The 24247-nt window shown below is 41.2% G+C and overlaps 1 protein-coding gene across 15 annotated transcripts in view; it reads right to left on the minus strand.

The window, feature by feature from the left end:
• LTBP1 (latent transforming growth factor beta binding protein 1) overlaps nucleotides 1-24247 on the minus strand; it is a 445461-nt gene that overhangs the window by 138767 nt on the left and 282447 nt on the right. For all 15 annotated transcript variants that reach the window (XM_008254559.4, XM_070069261.1, XM_070069260.1 and 12 more), the window contains one exon: nucleotides 7498-7620. In XM_008254559.4, coding sequence (XP_008252781.3) covers nucleotides 7498-7620 — 123 coding nt within the window. The remainder of the gene's footprint in view (nucleotides 1-7497; nucleotides 7621-24247) is intronic.

Consider the following 24247-nt stretch of genomic DNA (forward strand, 5'->3'; position numbering starts at 1 on the left):
AGCTCCTTAAAAAAACCAAAAACCAAAAAACAGTGAGATGGAGAAATCTAACTCTTTACTTCTTCATATCCTACTCACTTTTTGGCATCCACTCAAATAAGCTATGAAAGATCAAAGTTCATGGACAAAAAGTCAGACCAAAAAAAAAAAAAGGCATGGTTAATATCCCCCAAAGGATAATACATCCCCAGAATAATTCAGCACCACTCAAATAGCGTGTGCATGACTATATGTGTCTCTGCAATAATGGTCCTTAGAACACGTGCATAATTTTAACATAGCTCACAAAGGACTTTGCTCAAAAATTTCCTCTCCAAAGACTGTTTGGGCCTTACAACACATATTTCCATGGAAACAATGTCAAGTCATCTCGCAAGAGATTTTACACATGGTGGGCTTAATTACAACACTAATCACATTAGTGTTATTCCTAGGTCCCAGGAACAGGGGCTGTTCAGAGCAAAGTCGAGTGCCTGCAAATGCTTGACACTGGCAAGCTGGGACACTGGCATCCTTCCGTTTAATTCTCCACGTGCACTCCAGTATCCCCACCTCACTCATGTGTCTAGGGTACTGAAACTATCTTAGGAACCAAGCCTGCTATTGTTACCCAGGTACTCTGTTTGAAGCAGCCTACCATACCTGTACCTACGTTAAGCCAAAAGTCTGAATGAGAAATTCAGTGTTTTAAGGAAATGTATGGGTGCTACTTTTAAGATATTGCTTATTAAATGACTCTCTGGTTGTTGAAATCTCGTGCACTGCACAAAGGAAAATGTAAAATCTTGGGCATTTTATCAAATAATAGGTCTAATGTGTTATTGCTTCCCCCAAAAAACTCTATTTTTCAAAGATTTATTTTACTTTTATTTGAAAGGTAGAGTTACAGAGAGAGAAGGAGAAATAGGGAGATCTTCCATCTGCTGGTTCACTCCCCAGATGGCCACAAGGGCAGAGCCTGGGCCTGGCCAAAGCCAGGAGCTTCATCGGAGTCTCCCACATGGGTGCAGGGGCCCATGGACTTGGGCCATCTTCTTCTTTCCTACGTGCATTAGCAGGGAGCTGGATTGGAAGAGGGGCAGCCAGGGCTCGAACTGGCGCCCACACGGAACCCCAGAGCTGCAGTCAGCAGCTTAACCTGCTAGGCCATAACGCTGGGCCCCTCCCAAACATCCTGCGGTCAGTTTTCTAAGTCCATCATCTCCTAACCTAAATATTCCTTGTATGTTGTGGATGTCTGGGGGCACTGGCTTTTTTTTTTTTTTTATGACAGCTCTCAAAGCAGCTCAAGAGTTCTTTAGAATGGGAGTAGAAAGAGAATCATTGGATTGTAGAAGACATCAATAAGTCAACTGTCGGTGAGGCAGGGAGTGTCAGCTCATGTTCAGACTGAACATTCTGACCTGCCCCAAGTGCACATAAGAAAAAGCAACGAACTAACAATAAATCTGCTCCCTCAAAGACCGAAGAGGAGCAAGGAAACACCAAAAAGGTCTGGCGTACAAACCTGAATTTTACAGATGGTCCCATGATTCACGTTTTCTTTGATCTACAACTCTGCAGACCAAAATAATTCATTTATGCCTCAGTTTTCTAACAGGGTGTGCCCTTCAAAACTGCCTCAATTTTCATACCTATCATACTACCTATTATTCTTCTATCACTTCAAATGTCTTGCATGGTAATTCCATTTATTTTATTATTAAACACCTCTAGCATTTTCACATTCTGGGCAGCATGACACATAACCTCAGCAATAATTTGCTATCCAGAACAATGCAAGATTGCAGTTTCTGTTGTCTGGGGATCTGTTAAACCCAAGGTTAACTCCACTCGAAGGCTAAGTGTAAAGGATAATTCATTGTGTGTGTGTGTGTGTGTGTGTGTTTGACAGGCAGAGTGGACAGTGAGAGAGAGAGACAGAGAGAAAGGTCTTCCTTTGCCGTTGGTTCAACCTCCAATGGCCACCACGGCTGGCGCGCAGTGGCCAGCGCACCACGCTCATCCCAAGGCAGGATCCAGGTGCTTCTCCTGGTCTCCCATGTGGGTGCAGGGCCCAAGCACTTGGGCCATCCTCCACTGCACTCCCTGGCCACAGCAGAGAGCTGGCCTGGAAGAGGGGCAACCGGGACAGAATCTGGTGCCCTGACCGGGACTAGAACCTGGTGTGCCAGCACCGCAAGGCGGAGGATTAGCCTAGTGAGCCGCAGCGCAGGCCTATTCATTGTGTTCTATATTGATAACTGAAAATATAGCACACGTGACGAAACCTTCCGATTCATATGGCTTTATGCTATACCAACAAAAGTAAGAACTGCCAGATTTTTTAAGAAAAAACAGAAATGGATCTGAGTGTAAAGTGGCTGAGGTAAAGTAACAAAGGGTGATTACCAAAGTTCTAATATGTAACTATAAACCACCAGTGCTTTCTCAGACTGTATTTTCTGTAGGGTATGTTGCTAACTTGAGGGCAAAAAGATTCAGATTCTGGATCTAAAGTGAAAAACATTGCACAGGCAAAACACCCACCAGAAGAGACATTCATCAAGAAAAACAAAAGTTTTGCTCTTGTCATAGAGAAAGAGGCAAATTTTCAAAAAAAATCAGAATAAACTTAGAGCTCCGTACCCAAGTACGGTATTGAATCTTAACCATAAATCCCAGGTGGTGGCAATCCAAGTACAAAACAGAGTGAAAAGGCAAAGTTCTATAGTTCTGTGAGTATTATTTGGGTTCCTCAATGGTAAATTAAGCAGTTTACACTTATCTATGGCCCTAACCACAGGGCTGGGCAATAAACTCTCATTATACTTTCAAAGACATGCTAATCTAGTATATTAAAAGGTGGATGGTAAATAACATCAAGCAGATACAAATGCATCCAGCACTTTGAAGAAGTTTAAAAACTAGAGAAGAATTTAGCAAAGAACAAAGGCATAAATGTTGGGTAACCCTACTTGGCTGCTGTCACTCTCATGCCCCCCATATCCTCCCTCCTTTCTGGGGTGAAACGCAGTATTAGAGCTTCACCTCCTTTCGAGCTTCAAATTCTTAGGTTGTGGATGACAGGATGCAGGTGCGGGGCGGGAAGCGAGCAGGGAAGTCTGTTCCGAGATATCTGAGAGGTAGATGGCCTTCCTGCAGATAAGCCTCAGGGCATCCTTTTTGGGAAATTGGCAATTAAAAATAAATTCTGGGAGAACCAAAATAAAATAAGTAATGATTCTAGGGCAACTGCAGGGTGCGGCCATGCAACCTACCATGTGACAGGTGAGACTAATCAGTACCTTTCCTTCACGATACGACTTTCTCCCCTGTATTCTGGCCATGTTCCTCTTCTTGATCAAAGGCTCAGCTTATGGACTAAGACAGACTCAGTTCCAACCTGGGTTCAAGCTCTTATGGGATTGTGACTTCTGGAAAGATCCCTAACTTCTCAGCATCTTAATTCTTTCATTTCCAAAATAGGAAGAATAACAGTATAATCTCATAGAAGTCTAATAAGTATTTTATATGATAATCTATGTAAAGCACTTATCACTGTGCCCAGAACTTAAGTATGCAACAAACATTATTATCATCATAGTTTTGTTGTAACTGTTATCATCTGGAAGCAAACAGTCTGCCATGACCCGTCTAACCTCCAGGCTGTGGTGCCACAAGACCTTCAAGCGAGCGAAGCAAGGGGCCTAGGCTGAGCTGGTCACAGAGGAGGTGGAAAGAAAGGAAAAGGCCGGGGCCAGCACTGTGGTGTAGTGGGTAAAGCCACAGTCTGCAGTGCCGGCATCCCATATGGACACAGGTTCGTGTCTCAGCTGCTCCTCTTCTGATCCAGCTCTCTGCTATGGCCTGGGAAAGCACTAGAGGATGGCCCAAGTCCTTGGGCCCCTGCACCCTGGGGGGGAGACCAGGAAGAAGCTCCTGGCTTTGGATAGGCACAGATTGGCCAGTGTGGCCAGCTGGGGAGTAAACCAGGAAATGGAAGACCTCTCTCTCCCTCTCCCTCCCTCCCTCCCACTCTCTCTCTGCCTCTCCTCCTCTCTGTGTGTAACTCTTGACTTTCAAATCAATAAAAATGAATTTTTTTAAAGAAATAAGTGGAAATGTCCAGTTATGAAGAATCTAATACCTGCCCTGGAAACCAAAGGAGATGAAAGTGTCCAGGCTGGCACAGGCACCCAGCCAAGTGCCCGGGAGAACAATGTGATCTTAGGTGAAGCTACCAGTTCAGTTTCCCAATGTGCAGGCTAAGGAGAATAATGTGTATCTCCTAAAGATGCTGCAGAAACTCAAGAGAAACAATGGACATTGTCATGCCCGGCTTCCAGGAAGGATTTGCCTTCATCTCATGACTTCAGGGCCACGGCGGAAGTTCCTGAGCACATCTTATCTCTAAGCCTCTATGTGTCAATTAGCTCCAGTCCGCGGGTCAAGAACAGTATGAAGCAGCAAAAGTACAGGCTCAGAATTTCTTTCCTCTGGGCCTTTTAACTCAACCTGTGGACACACCCTCATCCTGGAGCCCTTAAATTTCTCAAGAAAATTAATTGCAGCTCAGATGCCGGAAGGGCTTTTCCACTGACTGTAATCGTTACTATCCTATTCTTGAATTTGCTGTGGCAAGTCCTAAAATGTCCATGCATGATAGGCAGAGACAAATCTAGAGCATCCTAAGACACAGGCATGGAGGTCTGGGCCAGAAAATGACGGCATCCTGCTCCTTTTTCCTTTTGGCCTGGTGAAATTGAGGACGGAGAGCAGGCAAGGAAAATCAAAGGGTGCAACGTCTGGTGGGAATTAAGGAACGCTGAGGGTGTTCATGTCCGTGAATTTAAGAACAGAGAGAGCTTCCTACTGCTCTTCAGCCATTGCCAAGTGCTGTTCTTGGAGTTCAGGGAGTCAGCCACACCTCTTATTGCCTGGCTCTGCCCTAAATTCTTGCTGCCTGAGAAAATGCTGTTAGTCTCCACCGTTTGCTTGCACACTCTATCTCAGGCTGCTTTTATACATCTCGAGAACATGAGAGAACTTCAGAAAGTCGCTGGAAAAATAGAATTAGAAGATGAGTTTATTTTGGTGTGAGAAAATGTGAAATCCACACACAGTTTTGTCATAACATACATTTCCCATGAACTTTTTACAAACCTGTCATATGCATGGATTTCAAAAGTTTTTATGCACCAAGATAAACTCATCTTTTAATTCCATTTTCCATGAACTTCTGGTTCAAATGTTACACAGTAACCTCTGCCTCCTGTGTAGGTATTCCCTAGTCTCCTGCCACTTCCCCAGGACTACCAAGGATATCACCAATTTTCCTTCCCCGATGTCCTTTTCCTCTGTGGCCATCACCTTCCTCCCTGATTTTTCTCAACTATCTTCGGACTTGTCCTATCGATTTCTTCACAGACTACACCGACAAGTCACTCTGAACAGACCCAAATCGTGGCTCCCAGGAGAACTCTATACATCTCTATGATGTTCCATGTGGTAAATTCAGAGAAAGAGAAATAAATCTGCCTACTCAACTCTGGTAAAAGCCTAGGTTTTAACTCCAAACTCGACATTGGAATGTTTAGCTAGCAACAAACATCTCTTACTACTTATCATTTCAGCTGTTGTAGCTGAACCGTAAAATTGAATTATTTATTTTTCAAATAAGAATGGATGGTTGTTTAATATGTTCAGAATTATTTGGTCAATGACAAGGAAAATAAATGCTAAGGAAATGTGCAAGTGTTTCAGAATGCTCATTGGCAGGTTTCTACAATCTTATTAAAACTTGGATGTCTGCCCTTAACTTAGACATCAGATCTAGTCAAAATTTCACAGAACACGTTGTGACCAATTCTTCAAGTTGACCTAGTCCGCAGCCTGTGCGTAAGAATTTTAACCAGACCACATGTCAAATTATTTAAGAGGAAAAAAAAATGTGTAAGTTCTATAGTCAAACTCTTTATCATCTTTTAACCAAAAAAATGCACAAGAAAATAGTATATTCAAGCTAATCTTTTCCACTTAACTCATACAACCATTTCAAATATTTATGCATGTAATTCAAATCAGCCAAAAACTCTCTAAATTATATGGATATTATTAACAATGGGATTTTTTGGCTAGAAATGTCCAAATCCTTGTACCAATTTTCAAGCATACCTTGTAGGCAAACTTAATTTTATGGTCTAATTTTACAAGCCCTCCCACTCCACCCAAAAAAAAGCCCTATAACTGGGTGCACATCTGCTCTATGATCAGAAATGATTGTTAAAAAAATAAATGGAAAAAAAGGACTTACGTGCAAAATTTCCTAATCTGCATTTGACAGTTTTTAAAGGAATAAGTAAATAGTAATTAGTAACAATGCTTCAAAAAAGACTCAGAAAACTCAGTCAAAAGTAATAAATGAGACTATCCTTTTTGTTCTACTATTTTGTCTTTATTTCATCATTTCTATGTATTACACCTTAGGGCACAGATAAATTTAACTAAACACGAATAATGGAATGTTCATGAAGAATGTGCCTTGAACAAAGGTCAAGTTTAACACCAGGGTCAAGAAGGATGCAGCTTAGCATACACCAGAACTAGGTAAAAACTAAATAAAAACAAAACCCATCAAGAGAGAAAATAATACAGAACTGTTCTTAAAATTATCCTAATAGTTGTCTGCTATGGATTAGTTTAAAATATGAAACTTTGACAGTATCTTTTAAAACTTTGCAGTGTATACCTACTTTTATGATATCAGGTATGATTACCAATACAGTTCACCTTCAAAATTCTGCATGTGAGAACGTTGTACCTGAAATGTATCCATCTCCAATAAGGATCATGCCAGATCAGTTTTTGTGGCATGGAAGTCTCTTTGGAGAAGGACTGTTTTCAGAGCAATATTAGAACGTGCAGTTGAAGGTAGATTTTTACCCTTTTCAGGAACAACAGAAAATCTCAGATCTCTGGAAGGCAAAGCTGTCTAACGCCTGCGACAGGCTGGTAGCTTTGATAGGAGATTCAAAATTAGAGCTGGACTAGAACGTCTGAAAGGCAGTGCCCGGTAAGTTTTCCAGATTCTTCCAGCTAAGAAAATACAGTGAAGCCGCTTTAAATCACACTCCACTGACTCAGAATTTGGAATAAAGGCAGAAGCTGGGACAGGGTTTAACGTAGCCTAAAGAACACTTTAAACATTTATGAAAGAGAAACTTGTTCTCATCTCTCAGAGACCACAAGAGGTTGGTATGCTAACTTTAATGAACTCTTTTCTTTTTATCAAAGTTTTTTATAATTTTCTGATAGCACTAAAATGCTTCCTGGAGAAGGCCCTATCACATGGATTTACTTTACTAAATCAGGCTGGCTCCCTCCCTCTTGTCACTTTCACTAACAGTGTTTTCCAGTTATTTACAGACTTCAGTGCACCACTGAGTATTCCCATTCTTTCTGATACAGCCCAAAGACAACTGACCCAAAAGAGGAGTACAAGTGATTAGTACTTACGAACACAACTTGAAAAGGTCGGATCCGGCCCAAATCCCATTTTGCAGGTACATCTATAGCTGCCCATGGTATTCAAACACTCACCATTAGGGCACACACCTTGTAGTTGGCATTCATTAATATCTACAGGAAAACAAGATTCTTTTAGAAGAGGCAGTCATGTTCTACAAAGCAGATTATGCCTCTAAATTGCATTCATTTTCTTTTTCACTAGGATAATCTCTCAGTTACAGTAAAAAAAAAAAAAAGGTACAGTAGGTAGAAATGACCTCATCTCAAACCAGTGACAATGTATTGAACACTTACAATTTTTTTTAACAAATATTCATTTTGTAATATTTGTTATATGCCAGGTCCTTGTGTTAGGCGGAGAGGATTTACTAGTGAACCAAACTGACGGAAACTTCTGGGCTCCAGATCACTTGCATTTTTAGCGCGAGGACAAGTTCAACATAACACAGCTCACAGGTGGGGCAAGAACCCTCACCTGAGGCCCTGGCATCCTTACAAATGCATGGAAAAACTAAAGTAGTGAAAAGCAGTCCAAGTTATCACAAACAGAAGAACGGTCATGAACTCGACAAAGTTCAAACTGCCTATAAAAGATGATCCAAGCCACGAAGGGAAGCTGCAGGTAGGAAAGCCTGCAGTACTGTGCAAAAAGCGAGATGTCTTCAGGGTCTTGCCGTCTGGAGAGGAGTTAGGCGGACAGGCAAGGAAGAGAAGGAATGTTTTCCGTGGGTGAACGCTGAAGCATGAGCGCAGAGACTGGCCAGGGGAAGGGGCTCAGGAAATGGTGAGTCAAACCACTGGCTAGAAAAGAACTCTCTGGAAGGTACATAGTTGGAAACAGAGCTGGTAAAAGCCAGGCAAGGTTTGTAATCAATTTTTTGAGAACCGAGGGCTATGCTAAAAGTTTCTGAGCAGCAGAGAGAGGTAATCAAAAGCAGGCTCTGGGAAAATTCACCTGGCCAGCATATGCCTGAGGAGAAGACACTCAAAGTCTGGCCACTGAAGCAGCAGGGCACGTAGGAGGCTGCGGCAAGCTGGCGTGCTGACGGTGAGGATCATCAGACGGTAAGGAATGCACTTTTTTTTTTTAAAGAGCAACTGACAAGGCATGATGCTTGACTGGACAGCACAACTCTAGAAGATAAGAGAAAGGCATCCACGTCCCTCCACCCTGAGAGAAGAGGAGAAAACCCTTCCCCTAAAGGCCCTACCTGGGCAGGGTGATTAACACCATCTTCCCCTGGACAGCCTGCACGCTTGTGCACCGGTTGCACTACTACGCATTCTGTGTCACCTCCTGCAACCCAGAACTTTCCTTGCTAGGAGGGTCCCTTATCAGTATCACCTCATCTTGCTGCTGGCCGCCAGGTTAGGGTGGAGGTTCCCCCTCCCTCTGACAGATTTACAGTCACAATCTTGTGCTCTCTTCCAATGCCTCCCCCTCAACTCTCCTCAACATTGCTCACTGCCTTGATCATGATGCCATGGGAAAACCGAGGACAGGAATTAAGACTAGAACCACCAGACAAACCTATAGGTACAGACAAAAAGGAACAAGAAAATCCACAAAGAAGCAGATTTGTGAGAGACTCTTCCTACTGTCCTATTCTGATTAGGTCTCCACCCAGGTCTTCCATCTGGTGCAGGGGCCCAAGTACCTAAGGCATCTTCCACTGCCTTCCCAGGTCGTTAGCAGGGAGCTGGATCAGAAGTGGAGCATCCAGGACTCGAACCAGTACTCATTTGGGATGCCGGTGCCCAGGTGGAGGCTTAACCTACTACACCACAGCAATGGCCCCTCTAATTGGTTCTAATCAAGTTCTAAACCAAGTTTCTAATTTTTAAGTTTCCGCAATTTATAGTCATGCACTGCATAACATTGTTTCAGTCAGTGATGGATGGTGTTTGTAATGGCAGTCCCATAAGATTATAACGGAGCTGAAACTTCCGATCACCTAGTAACATCATAGCTGTTGTCCCAGGATAGCCAGAGGCACTAATCACATTTGTAGTGATGCTAACGTAAACAACATACCGTCTCTAGCCTCATGCGACCATGGCACATACTACTATGCAAGGCACATAACACTTGACAATAAATGACTAGGTTACTGCCTTATGTATTTTTCTACTACACATTTCATTGTTATTTTAGAACACACCCTGTCTGCTAATTTCAACATGTTTACTGAAAAACAAATGCCATGTTCTGGTAGCAGTAGCCTCGCACACCTTGTGTGTACCATGTCTCTTGAATGCCCCGAGAGGCCACATCTGGTGATGGACTTACACTGTTGAGGTTTGTGTAGGTGCACATGAACACGCTTGCATGAAGATGAAATGGCCCAAGGACACATTTCTCACAATGCAGCCCCACTGTTAAGCAATACATGACTGCATACACACCCAAGCATATCCATCTTAAGTATACAGCTAGACGGAGTTTTGTGTGTGTGTGTGTGTGTGTTGTGTACAGTACGCAGACCTGAGTGTGTATATATACTGTGGAACCATCACCCAGATCACGATTAACCCAGACCACCACCTCAGAAGGCCGCTTGTGCCCCTCCCCATTCAGTAATCCTGTCCCCTACAGCTTTCTACTATTTGGACTCTTAGCATGAACTGGTCTTGCCTGCTCTTGTACTTCACATAAAGGGAAGCACACATTCTTTGTGACTTCTGTTGCTCATTGTCATGCCTACCAGATTCATCAATATTGTTGTAAGTGCAGGAATTCATTTTTTTACTGCTTTATTTTGTTGTATGGGAATATCAAAATCAACTTAGCCATTCTACCACTGATAGACAACTGAGTTCCTTCCAATTTGGGGCTCTGAGTACCAGCGCTCTGTGAGGATCCTTCTATAGATGTAGTTTGTTAGATCTCAGTACTCATTACTCCGAGTATCTACTGAGGGGTGGAATTCTCATTTTTGTGACAAATCACCTTCAAGTTTCAACAACTCACAAATTAAAATGTGAAAAGCATTCCATTCTTCAATAGTGAACACTTATAAACAAACTTTCATATCTAAAAATCAGCTTTTTTTTTTGCCAACTTCCTTCTTCCATTCCTAGCTTTGTTCCTGAGAAGATTAGAGGAGACTAGATAGTTTATATCTTTTGTGTCAGAAGGAAATACAAAACAAAATGCTTATCCCACATGAATTTTAAATGAAAACCTCAGAAATTAATAAGAAACATGAGCAACTGTCTAAATAACTTTCAGAGGTGGTAAAAATCTTTAAGATCTTTCAAAACAGAAGACAATTAGAGATTTACAAACACGTTAATAAAACATGGATTAAAATGAACATGTTCTATCTGGATTTGAGACACTGGGGAGACGCATTGGGAAGATGACAACAGGCCAACATTTAACAACCGTATGGAACATGACTGGCAAGTTGGGAATTATAATTCCATTTAGACTTCAATTCCTGAGGCTGAGCTATTTTATTTTTTAAAAATCAAAAGCTTTTTGTTTTGATTATTAAAGTGATAATTTTATTAATAACATATTTGACTAATAATGCCTCAGAAGGTTCACACTTTATAGGGTCAGCCAAACTTCCTTCATGTATTCTGATTTACATAAAATTGTTTTAGCACTTAGTTTAACAAACAAAAACAGAAGAAGCATGAATTTATGCATCTTCCTCCCTCTGTAGACTACAAAATTTCTCTGGAAAACTATGGGATTCTATCTTCAGCAGAAATGGTATAATCATAGCTATTATCCTTTTGTAGAGATAATTTTGTCCCAAGTCGTATTTTTAAAAAAGATTAAGGGGCATGAGTAATCTAATGAAATAACTATCCCACTAAGACCGAACTTTTAGGTTAATTGGCATGCTAAATTTGTTATATAGAGCAAATCATTTATTTCTTTTGATCCCAGTTTCCTCTCCTTTAACACAATTAGGCAGAACCATTGAATTCCCAAGGTTACTGGGAATTATTCTGACTTAAAAACAATCTGCCAGTTGCTAGGGTTGAAAAGGCCAAGGAATAAATAAAGTATGACATTTAATGCATAATGTATTATGAATAGCATAAGTGCCCTTTGGGGATATAAATATACTTCTACTCGTCTATTCTCCTAATAGGAAAGCATGTACGTCTAACAAAGTGAGTAATAATTTACTGTCTTCTTTGTGACGTGGATTTATGCAGGAAATCAGGCATGCTCAGTGACCAGCCAGAGTTAGGCATAAGGTGAGAACAGTGCAGGAAAATCTTTTCACTATATAAAAACATGAAACTTTCTGGAGATTCAGCTTTTGCTGATGGTCAGACATTCCATGTCAGAATTCAATGTATGACTTCCACTTGACAGCAGAAACAGTATCTCTTGAGATAAATACTGTTCCAAGCCCAGCCAGACAATCTGACTAGCAAGGAAGCTCAGTATTTCTTAAGCTTTACAAAGACGCAGTTTTTCGGAGGTGCATATACCCAGTGTTGCCACCTGAAGACACTTCATAAGGCACACAGGCTTGGATCCTCTTAAGACAATCAGTTTCTGGATTTTGGCCTTCAAATGTTTCCTCTTGAAATGATTTGCCTAGGAACACATTAGCCCCTTTTCCTTTTCTGTTTTCCCCTTTCATCTCCTTCTTATTGGGTCAAGGCATACCTCTCACCCAGCCAGGATCTTTCTAACTACACTGCCTCATAATGTAAAATTCTCACATGCATTGAATGAATCAACAATTCACAACATGTAACCGCTGAAGGGCAGTTTCAGGAACGGTGATAAGACTTTTTTTTTTTATTCAAAAGGAGGCCCAGCTTTGCCAATCAGGCTACATAGAAGACAATGTGCATTAGCTGAAGGAGCCAACTGAAAGCACCCATCTAATATAAGTATGCCACAAATGAATCTACATTATTCATTTGATTTTTTTAAAATTTATAACATTAAATGTCAGCTTAAAAATGTAAGCTTTCCAAAAATTATTCTAGGAGATAAGTGAGCTAAAGCCATGAAGACCAACATTCTAGAGCAATCTTATCCAAGGTATTTTGCACAAAACACAGGATTTGGGAGAGTTCTGCTAACAGAGGGATTCTGTGGCCACACATGTTTGAGATGCACTGCTGTTCTCACATACGCTACACAGGTAAGATCCAGGAAGTTCTCTGTCAAGGACTCTTGGTTTTCTGACTTGGCTTTTCCTACATGCTTAGCTGTAGGAACCCTGCTTTCACATACAGAGTCTATTAACACCCTCCAAACTGGTGGTGTGTGGAGAACATCCTGTGAGTGCTGCTTCCTCCAGCTGCCCTGGAAGCCACTGCACGGGTCTCTCTGATGTTATGTTTTTTCCATCGAGGCCTCACTGCAGCCAGAGCCTCCCCTCCTCGCCTGCAGCACCCTTGATAAAATAATAATCCACCCTAGGGTGGGCCCAGTGAGCAGACTCACGGGAAGCCATCAAAGCACTGTGTGAGCAACTCCCTTCCTCTCCATCCTTCTGTCTTCGGGGCAACAGAGCAAAAGAGTTATCAGAGCCCAGAGAACAGCTTGTGTTTACTTCTGGATCCATGTGTGTTACACATGGAAGACATTGTCTTCACACACACACACACTCAGCTGGCCTTGCAGCTCTGACCACAGCCTGCACACACTACAGAAATTCCTCCTGGAAACACTCACAGCAACAGGAACCCACTATGGGCTCTCCTCATCGCTCAAGACACAACAGCCCTCTTCCCACCGATTTTTACAGCTCCCGAGATTAAGGTCCAAGAGCTACTGGGAAATACAAGGTGTTAATGACTCACTTCAACACTGTCTTTCCTGAGGAAACCTGAATAAAATAAAAACACACACTTCCCTTTTGAATCCTAGCCCAGTGATACAGCATAATAAGAGGATGTACCAAGAAAACAATTCTAAAGTGCAAATGAATGGGTTCTAATGATTTTCCAATTTTGATCAGGTCCAGATCAAAACTCGTTTAAATTGTTCATGAAAATACTGTACCTGTTTCGACTACGAACTGCAATAGAGGTTCTAAGATGCCCAGGAAGTAAAGCAGCACCTTCCAATCAGCACAATACCTATTGATTCCTACAACTACAGCGGAGGAGTTGGGGCTAAGCATTGTGGTGCAGTGAGTTAAGCTGCTGCTTCAGATACCCTCAGCCCATATCAGTTTGAGTTCTGGCACCACTTCTTCCAATCCAGCTTCCTGTTTTCATGCCTGGGAGGCAGCAGATGATGGACAAACTACTTAGGTCCCTGTGGCTCATGCAGGAGACCTAGGTGGAATTCCTGGCTCCTAGCTTCAGCCTGGCACAGCCCTGCCTGGGGAGTGAGCCAGCAGATAAGAGAGCTCTCTCTTTCTCTCATTCTGCCTTCCAAGTAGATGAAAAACAATGAATTAACGGGTTTTGAAAAACTAGGACATGGCATCATATTAAGTACCCTAGAGGGGCCAGCACTGTGGCGCAGTGGGTTAAAGCCTTGTCCTGAAGCGCCGTCATCCCATATGAGTGCCGGTTCTAGTCCCGGCTGCTCCTCTACTGATCCAGCTCTTTGCTATGGCCTAGGAAAGCAGTAGAAGACGGCCCAAGCCCTTGGGCCCCTGCCCCCACGTGTGAAACATGGAAGAAGCTCCTGGCTCCTGGCTTCAGACTGGCACAGTTCCAGCTGTTGCGGCCATCTGGGGAGTGAACCACAGGATGGAAGATCTCTCTCTCTGTCTCTACCTCTCTTTGTAACTCTGTCTTTCAAATAAATACAATAAATCTTTAAAAAAAAAAGTACCCTAGAATTTGTGGGATTAAGACACTAAATACAGTAGGACATTATGATGATTCTCTGGTAGACTTAACCAAAAGAATGTTCAATTTCTTTAAGATCTTATTTGAGAGGTAGAGCTATAGATACAGAGAAGGAGAGACAAAGGTCTTTCACCCATTGGTACACTCCTTAAATGGCCACATCAGCTAGTGCCAGACGTATCTGAAGCCAAGAGCCAGGAGCTTCATCTGGGGTGCAGAGGCCCATGCACTTTGACCATCTTCTACTGCTTTCCCAGGCTATAGGCAGAGACCTGGATCAGAAGTGGAGCAGCTGGGACACGAACCGACACCCATATAGGATACTGGCACTGCAGGCAGGCAGAGGCTTAACCCACTGCACCACAGCGCCAGCCCCTTATATGCTAAAGAACTGAATGATCCAATCTGGTTGACAGACTCTCTTACTTCCTCAATACAAAGCAAGAACAATGTATTCTAAGTTTCATCTTTATACCCACATTTCTCTCATGTACTTTTCCTATTTCTTTCTAGAGAGAAATAAGTATACACTTCCTTTAAAATAATAGAAATAATGGAAACTGTAAGGACAAAGCTGTAACTGAAAAGCAATGCAAAATGAACAGAGAAGTCAGAGAAGAATATGATGAAGGATTGGGGAAAGGCACTGAAAAGATTTTAATGAAAACATCAACAGACATTAGCACTCCACCAGCCAGAATCCTCAATACTGCAACTGTATTGACCATGCACCATTGAGTGAAATAAGAACATATACTGGATGACTTGAAGGTTCACAGTGACAAAGCTGATCTGTGTTTGTAAGAGTCAGAGTTCTGATTATATCTGGAAAAGAGGGAGAAGGTAAAGCTTGCGAAAGGACAAACGGAGGAATCCTAGGGTACGGGTAACATTCTGCTTCTTGAGCTCTCAGCTACACGGTGTGATCGCTTTGTGAGCTATTTACTCATGCTAATTATACTCCCTATGATTTGTGCATTATTCTATATATAAGTGACACTCTGACAAAAAGCTGAGTTAAAAATTTATTCATTTCTAATACAATAGCTAGAATTATGGTTTTTTTTAACAAATACTTTTTTCATATGGCTCTCAAGTTTAGATGCACAATGACCTCACAATAATAAAATTTAAGAACTTCATTTCATATATTTTTCTAAAGCAAAATCCACGCTTACTTACTAAGTTAGTATAAACCATAAGAGTATAGCAAACTGCCGCTTCTTGGCTTTTTGGCTAAGATCAAGTGAAGAGTAAAGCAGACTGATAATAAACATGGCTCAGGTGGACATTTGGGCAGCATTTAAAGATGCCACTTGAGATGTTCATATTCCATATTGGAGTGCCTGGTTCAAGTCCCAGCTCTACCACTTCCAAATCAGCTTGCTGCTAATGCACACTCTGGGAATCAGTAGATGATGGTTCAAGAATTTGTGTGCCTGTCAGGCATATGGGAGACCTGGGTTGAGTTGCTGGCTTCACGCTGGCCCAGCCCCAGCTGTTGCAGGCATTTGGGGAACAAACCAGCAGATAGAAGATCTCTCTCTCTCTCTCTCTCTCTCTTTCATTGCCTTTCAAATAAAATAAGACAAAATAAAAAATAAAAACCTTTTAAAGAAATAAGTACAAATAGCTCCACTCTCCTCCTCTCTTTGTATCCATTCTCTTTGCTGTGTGACTTTGTAGCTTCTCCCACAAAGTGGTAGAGTCTGTTTTCCCAACCCCTGAAATTAAGTTAACCATGTGACTTTCTCCATGCCCTGGGTTACAGTGGAAGGGACAGCATGTCAATTCCAAGTGCCTCTACTCTGTCTCTTAGAACATCACAAGAACAATCCAAGCTGGTTGACTTATGCACGAGAGACCTTGTAGAAGAGAGTCAAGGCACCCCTCAGAAACCAACATGGCCCATCCAACCATCAGCTGAACACAGATAGAAGATCATCTACATTTGTCCCAATGCAGCAAAACTGCAAGCACCCCAAGAGAAGCAGGACAGACAATACATGACTATTTTACTAAGAAATTGCTAAATGATAGGGAATGGGGAGAGGAGTGATCTAAGGTGGCAAGTGTCTCCAAATTCAAAGGCAATCTAGCTTTTAAAAAACAAACTAATATCTGTAGGACCATAAACAGGCTGCTTGTACAAGACTTCAGGATAAAAATGAGAAAGAGGTGCACAGGCTTACGGACAGAATGAGAGAAAATTGACTTTAACTACAGAGCAGATCTATTTAAAATAAGAGTATCTGTTATAAAAAATAAAAAATGAAATTCAGAGAATTCTGTGATTCAAAAGCAGACTATTGAAAGTACCTAACAGAGCAGTCTCAATGGTTTCAGGTAACATCTAATATCATTCCCAGCACTGTCATTTATTAAACAAGGCTTTCAGTGCTCATGTGCCTACCTGTAAAAAGTAGCTGTGGTTGTTTCAGGAAAAAATGAGGTAAAAAAATTGAAATATTTTCATCAGGGTTGGATTAAGATGTTGCAGTAGGGAGGGAACTTGGTGCTCAAGTCTAGGAGAAGACAGTTTTTAAAAAGTGGAAAGAGCACAGGCTCAGGGAAGAGTTAGGGACATCAGAGGGAACTCTACACAGATTGGAGGGGTACAGTGGACCTACGTGGAGGGCGGGGACACGGGCAATTTCGGACTCCAGCAGCTGAGAGCCTCCATACCAGCGCTGAAGAGGGAGGTGAGGCCACACTGCAGCAGTGCAAGCCACTGGTGAAAAAGCTGCAGGAAGAGCCTAGAGGGAACCCAGCTTGGAGCCCTGTGGTTGGTAGTGTACCCATCAAACTAGAGGAGAAGAAACAAAGAGGGGGCACATTTTCTCTCTCCTTGATCATCCTGCAAAGGCATTCTGTAACAAGCTGACAGAGAGCAGGCGCCATTTTGGTCATACGTAATAGTGGCACCAGCTCAGTTCTGAGCCCAGCACTCAGGGTGTGGCTGGGACTCTGGGCAGTCACTGTGGGAGGCTCCACACGCTCAGGGCTCCCTGGTTACCTGGCAAGGGACACTACTAGGCAATCTGAGCTTACACTAAGGACTGCACAGAACCTTTGTGTGGTCCTTCCAGCAGAGAAGTTGAATAATATACTTACCTGGGCTAGCACCCAGGCACTGATCTCCTTTGAGGAGGGGAGCTCAGCTGCGTCTATGCTAACAGATAAGAAGAAACCTCTCTGAAAAGAAGAAGAAAAAGAGAGAAGAAAAAAAAGGAGAGGAGGGAGGGGAGGGGAGGGGAGGGGAGGGGAGAGGAGAGGAGAGGAAGGAAGGAAGAAAAGGAAGGGAGGGAGACAGGAAGAAAAGAAAGAAAAGGAAGGAAGGAAGGAAGGAAGGGAGGGAGGGAGGGAGGGAAGGATTTACCAGCTGGGTAGGTCACATCAGACACGCCCTCTACCCTGGAGCACTGAACAGAGCTCCATGGCCACACCCAGCACACGACTCTAGTTATTCCTTGAAAGCAGTTGCTCCACTAATCCACTCAGACATAGTGCAAAGATAAAAGCCACCACAGTGAAAAAAGAAGAAACCAACAAGTATCTCCACAAATGCTGAATAACAAATGCACCAATACAAGAAACAAGAATAAAGACAACATGACACCCCCAAAAGAACACAACACTTCAATACTATATTGTGAAGATGAGACGCCAGAAATGGAATTCAAAACATTGATCATAGAATTACTTAGAAGTAATCAGAAGCAAATGCACAAACTAATGAAATCCATACATGACATGAAAGAAAATTTCTTCCATGAAACTGAGATCTTAAAGAGAAATCAAAATTAAATCTTGGACATGAAGAATTCAAAAAATAAAAAATAGTGGAGAGAATTAACAATAGAATCAGTGAAGCAAAAGAAAGAATATTCGACTTAGAAGACAAAGTACAAGAAATTATACAGTCAGAAGAAACACAAGAAAAAACATTAGAAAACTAAAAAACACTGTTGGGATATACAGAATACTATATGACTCTATATACAGGTTCTGGGAGATCCTGAAGGTGTGGAAAGAGAAAGGGTTAGAAGGCCTTTTTAGTGAAATTATAACAGAAGAATCCTCCAATTTGGAGAAAGAAAGAGACATCCAAATACAAGATGCAAAAGAACTCCTAACAGACATGACCAGAAAAGATCTTCACCACAACACATTGTAATGAAATTCTCCACAGTAAAATATAAAGAAGATTCCAAAATGTGCATGAGAGAAATGCAGGTTACTTTCAGAGGATCTCCAATTGGATTCACAGCAGATTTCTCATCAGAAACCCTATAGGCTAGGAGAGAATGGCAAGATATAGTCCAAGGATTAAGAGAAAAAAACTGTCAACCCAGAATACTATAACCTGCAAAGCTCTCATTTATGAACGAAGGTAAAATAAAGACCTTCCATGACAAACAGAAACTGAAAGAACTTGTTACCACCTGTCTAGCCCTGCAGAAGATATTTAAGGATGTGTTGCACACACAAACACAAAATCATGGTCATCACTATAGAAGAAGGTAAAGGAAGGAAATCTCTCAGTAAAAGTACAAAGGAAATCAAAAGTAAAAAATAGGAGTATTTATGGAAAAATGGTAGGGCAAAGTCATTACTTATCAATAGTCACCTTGAATGTAAACAGCCTTAACTCTCTGGTTAAAAGACACAAAATGGCTGAATAGATTAAAAAAAACATTTGCTGCCTACAAGAAACACATCTCACTAACAAAGATGCATGCAGACTGAATCTATGGAAAAAGATATTTCATGCTAAGAGAAACCAAAAAAGAGCTGGTGTAGCCATCTTAATAGGCAAAATAGAGTTTAACACAAAAACTGTTAAAACAGACAAAGGACACTATGTAATGAATAAGGGATCAATTCAACAGGAAGATGTAACTATTATAAACATATATGCACCTAATTACAGGCCACCTAACTATTTAAAAGAATTGTTAAGGTATCTAAAGGGAGACAAGGACTGAAATAACATAGTAGTGGGAGATTTCAATACTCTACTTTCAACAATGGACAGATCAACCAGGCAGAATATTAGCAAAGAAACAACAGAGTTAATCAACACTATAGAGTAAACAGACCTAACAAATATCTACAGAACTTTTCATCCCACAGTTGCAGAATACACATTCTTCTCACCAGTACATGGAACCTTTTCTAGGATTGACCACATGCTAGGTCATAAAGCAAGTCTCAGCAAATTGAAAAAAATCGAAATCATACCATGCATATTCTCAGAACATAATGTAATGAAGCTGGAAATCAGCAATCTGGAATCTCTAGAACATATGCAAACACTTAATTCCTGAATTAATAGTGGGTCATAGAAGAAATCAAAAGAAAAATAAAAAAAATTTTGGAAACAAATGAAGATGACAATAAAACATATCAAAACTTATGGGATACAGCAAAAGCAATGTTAAGAGGAAAGTTTATAGCAATCAATGCCTATATCAATAAATTGGAAAGGCACCAAATAAATGAGCTATCAATGCCTCTCAAAAATCTAGAAAAACAGCAAACCAAACCCAAAACTAGAAGGAGAAAAGAAATAATTAATATTAGAAAAGAAATCAACAAAATTGAATTAAAAAACACAAAAGATCAGCAAAACGAACAGGCTTTTTGAAAAAATAAAATTGACACACCATTGGCCCAACTAACCATTAAAAGGAAAGAGAAGATATAAACCAATGAAATCAGGGATGAAAAAGGAAATATAACAGACACCACAGAAACAAAAAGAATCATCATAAATTACTACAAAGAGCTGTATGCAAACAAAGTGGGAAACCAAGAAGAAACAGATTCTTGGACACATACAGCCTACTTAAATTGAGCCATGAAGACACAGAAAACCTAATCAGACCCATTGTCAAGACAGAAGTTCAATCAGTAATAAAGACCCTCCCAACAAAGAAAAGGCCAGGACCAGATTTCCTCTTTTGAAAAATATCTTTAAGTCTTTTGCCCATTTCTTCACTGGGTTGTCTATGTTGTTGCTGTGGAGTTTCTTGATCTCTTTGATATTCTGGTTATTAATCCTTTATCAGTTGCATAATTTACAAATAATTTCTCCCATTCTGTCTGTTGCCTCTTTACTTTGATGTTTCTTTTGCCATATAGAAGCTTCTCAATTTGAAGTAATCCCATTTTGGCTTTGCTTGCCTCTGCCTCTGTGATCTTTACCAAGAAGTCTTTGCCTGTGCCCATGTCTTGCAGGGTTTCCCCAATGTTCTCTAATAATTTGATGGTATGAGGTAGTAGATTTAGGTATTTAATCCATTTTGAGTGGATTTTTGTGTAATGGATTTTTGTGTAGAGGGTCTGCTTCATACTTCTACATCCAGAAATCCAGTTTTCCCATCACCATTTGTTGAAGAGATTGTCCTTGCTCCAGAGATTGGTTTTAGCTCCTTGGTCAATTATATGTGGGTTATAGATGATTGGATTGATTTCTGGAGTTTTTATTCTGTTCCATTGGTCTATTCAATTGTTTTTGTACCAGTAACAGGTTGCTGTGATTATTAACGCCTTGTAGTATGTCTTGAAATCTGGTATTGTGATGCCTCCAGCTTTAATTTTGTTGTATAAGATTGCTTTACCTATTCGAGGTCTCCTGTGTTATTTCAAATCATTTTTCTACATCTGAGAAGACTGTCTTTGGTATTTTGATTGGTATCACATTGAATCTGTAAAATTGCTTTTGGAAGGATGGGCATTTTGATCTTGATTCTTCCAATCAATGAACATGGAAGATTTTTCCATTTTTTTTCTATCTTCTTCTATTTCTTTAATGTTTTGTAATTCTCATCATAAAGATCTTTGACATCCTCGATTAAATTTATTCCAAGGTATTTTTTTTTTTTTTTGTAGCTATTGTGAATGGGATTGATCTTAGAAATTCTTTCTCGGGGTCAGCAAGTTAACACGCCGGCCTGAAGCACCAGCATCCCATTTGGGCGCCGGTTCTGGTCCCAGCTGCTCCACTTCCAATCCAGCTCTCTGTTATGGCCTGGGAAAGCACTGGAGGATGGCCCAAGTCCTTGGGCCCTTGCACCCACTTGCAAGACCCAGAGGAAACTCCTGGCTCCTGGCTTTGGAGCGGCACAGCTCCGGCCATCGCGGCCAATTGGGGAGTGGACCATCGGATGGAAGACCTCTCTCTCTCTCTCTGCCTCTCCTCTCTCTGTGTAACTCTGACTTTCAAAGATATAAATAATTTTTTCAAAAAAAGTTCTTTCTCTGCCATGGCATTTTCTGTATATATGAAGGCTGTTGATTTTTGTGTATTGACTTTATATCCTGCTACTTTACCTATTCTTTTGTGAATTCCAGTAGTCTCTTGATGGAGTCTTTTGGATCCCCTGTATATAGAATCATGTCATTTGCAAATAAGGATAGTTTGACTTCCTCTTTCCCAATTTGTATCCCTTTGATTTCTTTTTCTTGCCTAATGGCTCTGGCTAAAACTTCCTGGATTATATTGAACAGCAATGGGGAGAGTGGACATCTTTGGCCAGTTCTGGATCTCAGTAGGAATGTTTCCAACTCTTCCCCACTCAATAGGATGCTGGATAAAGAAATTATGGGATATGTACTCTATAGAATACTATACAGCAATAAAAAAAAATGAAGTCTGGTCATTTACAACAAAATGGAGGAAGCTGGAAAACATCATGCTGAGTGAAATAAGCCAGTCCCACAGGGACAAATACCATATGTTCTCCCTGATTGGTGACAACTAACTGAGCACCTAAAAGGAAACCTATTGAAGTGAAATGGACACTATGAGAAACACTGACTTGATCAGCCCTTGTCCTGACTGTTGAGAAACAACTTACTATTTTATTCCTTTTAGTATTTTGTTCTACTTAATACCATTGGTTGAACTCTTTAATACATAATTATTCTTAGGCATTTAAATTTAACTGAAAAGTGATCCCTGTTAAATTTAAGAGTGGGAATAACAGAGGGAGGAGATGTACAGTTCGGCACATGCTCGCTCAGACATACCCCTGATAGTAGAGTTAGAAACATGCCAGGGATTCCAATTCAATCCCATCAAGGTGGCATGTACCAATGTCATCTCACTAGTCAAAGTGATCAGTTTCAGTTCATAATTGATCATAATGATAGGATTAAGTGTCAAAGAGATCACATAAACATGACTAGTGTCTGCTAATAATACCTGATAGAATTAAAAAGGAGAGAAAGATCCAACATGGGAAGCAGGTTATACAGCAGACTCATAGAATGGCAGATGTCCTAAACAGCACTCTGGCCTCAGAATCAGAGTCTAAGGCATTCAGATCTGGCTAAAATGCCCATGAAAGTTTCTCAGGCATGGAAAGTCAAGAGACTGTGGCAAAAAAAAAAAAAATGAACTAAATGAAAGATCTCTGTGAGTGAGATCCCAGAGGAAAGAATGGGCCATCAAAGAAGGAGGTACCTTTCTCTGAAGGGAAGAGAGAACTTCCACTTTGACTGTGGCCTTCTCTAAATATGATCAGAGTTGGTTTTTTAATATCAATAAATTTACTTTGTAATCATTGTTGGCACCCCACCTTCTGGGTCTATTTCTCTAGCTTTTATTGAATGCCTATTTAGTATGAGCCACCGTATTGGGTGCTTCCACCACAACGAGCTTCCACCTTACCCAAGTCAGAATGGCTTTCATACAGAAATCAACAAACAACAAACGCTGGCAAGGAGGTGGGTAAAAAGGTACACTAACCCACTGTTGGTGGGAATGTAACTGGTAAAACCACTATGGGGGCTGGCGCTGCGGCTCACTTGGCTAATCCTCTACCTGCGGCACCGGCACACCAGGTTCTAGTCCCGGTTGGGGCGCCGGATTCTGTCCCTGTTGCTCCTCTTCCAGTACAGCTCTCTGCTGTGGCCCGGGAGGATGGCCCAAGTGCTTGGGCCCTGCATCCACATGGGAGACCAGGAGGAAGCATCAGGCTCCTGGCTTCAGATCGGCGCAGCACACCGGCTGCAGCGCATCGGCCGTAGCGGCCATTTGGGGGATGAACCAGAGGATGGAAGACCTGGGAAGACCTTTCTCTCTGTCTATCTCACTGTCTAACTCTGCCTGTCAAAAAAAAAAAAAAAAAACCACTATGGAAATCAGTTTGGATATATCTCAGAAATCTGAATATAGACCTACCACAGGACCCAGCCATCCCACTCCTGGGAATTTACCCAAGGGACTCGAAACTGACAAATGAAAGAGTTATCTTCACCCTTATGTTTATTGCAGCTCAATTCACAATAGGAATTAACCTAAATGTCTGTAAACTGAAGACTGGATAAAGAAATTATGGGATATGTACACTATAGAATACTACATAGTGGTAAAAAAAATGAAATCTGGTCATTTGCAACAAAATGGATGAATCTGGAAAATGTCATACTTAGTGAAATAAACCAGTCCCAAAGTGACAAATACCATATGTTCTTGCTGACCTGTGGTAACTAATATAGAACCTAAAAGGAAATCTGTAGAAGTGAAATTGACACTTTGAGAAGCAATGACTTGAACAGCCTTGTTGTGACTGTCAAGGAACAGTTTTTTGTTGTTGCTGTTGTTATTTTATTTTACTTTTTTTCCTTAATGGAGAATGAGACTGGGAATGAGAGAGGAAGGAGGAGGTGGGGTGAGGGTGGAGGTGGGAGGGTGGGTATGGTGGGAGGAATCACTATATTCCTAAAGTTGTACTTAAGAAATTTGTACTCATTAAATAAAAGGTTTCCTTGGGGGGAAAAAAAAACTTTAGCAGCACAGAGAAGAGCCCAGTCTTCACATACTGTAACACTCTTCAGCTATGTGATCTCTCATTGCTTCACTTCTTTGAATCTGAAAATTCAGTTTCATTATTAATGAAACTCAGTTCACAAGGTGTTGCTCAAAGCA

This window comes from Oryctolagus cuniculus, chromosome 2, assembly GCF_964237555.1.
Source record: "Oryctolagus cuniculus chromosome 2, mOryCun1.1, whole genome shotgun sequence".
In the NCBI taxonomy this organism is placed as follows: domain Eukaryota; kingdom Metazoa; phylum Chordata; class Mammalia; order Lagomorpha; family Leporidae; genus Oryctolagus; species Oryctolagus cuniculus.